Here is a 942-nt window from a genome sequence, read left to right as displayed (position 1 = left end):
TCTATAATTTGGTCGGACCAGGTTCCAGACCAGTACTTCTCCGTTCGCTTGAAAGTAAATTTGCCATTTTCTGTAAATTGTTGAAATTCTTCTGCGTTCATCACATTCTTCAAATTTGCCATATCCTGTAAATATACATGACAAGATTTGGCATATGAGAAATGTCCGGTCGAGTGAAAATATGGCAGCATATGGCGCACAGCTAATAAGTGGTTTGTCCAGTTACCTTCTCTTTTGGACTGTATAAACAATTTCAGAATCGTGATCATATGAAAATATTGTAGCCACAACTTAGCAGTAGGTCCATTATTTGTGAGACGCAGTAAATGATCTTCTAGTTTTCCGGCAAGTTGTGCTACGATGGGATGTTCGCTTATTTCTTGGTCTGTTGGAGTATTTTCTGAAAAATTTTGAAGCATAGAAAAAACAGTTTCACGTTCTTCAAATTCGATTAGTAATGTTTTCAGTATTATTTTTGACAGAGCTAATTGCAGCAATAAATCAGCTCTCACTGCTCTGGCATACGCGTGTCCAGCAAGCAATTTGTCAACGGAATTAGGTGCATATATGACGCTTAGAACTTCACGTATACCACTACCGGCCATTATGAACCCGATGCAGCCCAGAAACGACATTAGAGTATGAAACCCACCTAGCCTTATGATAATATTTTTCAATTCAGACTCTCCTCCACAGCAAGCAACTATATCCCTTGCTTTGACATACAGCGGCTGGTCGAATGTTACAAAAGTAGTTTGTAATTGTACGTCTGTCGATTTTTCAGCGGCCATATGTAATGAAGTGTACACGGTGTCGTAATCGCTTGGCGGAGCATTTGTAAAAGGCAGAAATAAAACTTTTGTTCTAACTACACTTTTGTGTTGCGTTATTTTTTCATTGAAGCCCCTCCAACCAGGAATGTTAGGTACGTTGAAAAACTTG

At 39.0% G+C, this 942-nt stretch overlaps 1 protein-coding gene across 1 annotated transcript; it reads right to left on the bottom strand.

Moving 5' to 3' along the window:
• Positions 1-18: 18 nt before the first annotated feature.
• On the bottom strand, positions 19-791 carry LOC108759534 (uncharacterized; the record flags this gene model as incomplete). Its single annotated transcript, XM_018505052.1, has 3 exons — positions 653-791; positions 227-400; positions 19-125 (listed from the first exon to the last, which is right to left on the bottom strand). Coding segments are annotated over exons 1-3 (420 nt in total), but the record flags the coding sequence as incomplete, so codon positions are not given.
• Between the last annotated feature and the right edge of the window lie 151 nt (positions 792-942).

This window comes from Trachymyrmex cornetzi, unplaced genomic scaffold, assembly GCF_001594075.2.
Source record: "Trachymyrmex cornetzi isolate Tcor2-1 unplaced genomic scaffold, Tcor1.1 C3850634, whole genome shotgun sequence".
Classification (NCBI taxonomy): domain Eukaryota; kingdom Metazoa; phylum Arthropoda; class Insecta; order Hymenoptera; family Formicidae; genus Trachymyrmex; species Trachymyrmex cornetzi.
This window is presented reverse-complemented; position numbering and strand designations above follow the sequence as displayed.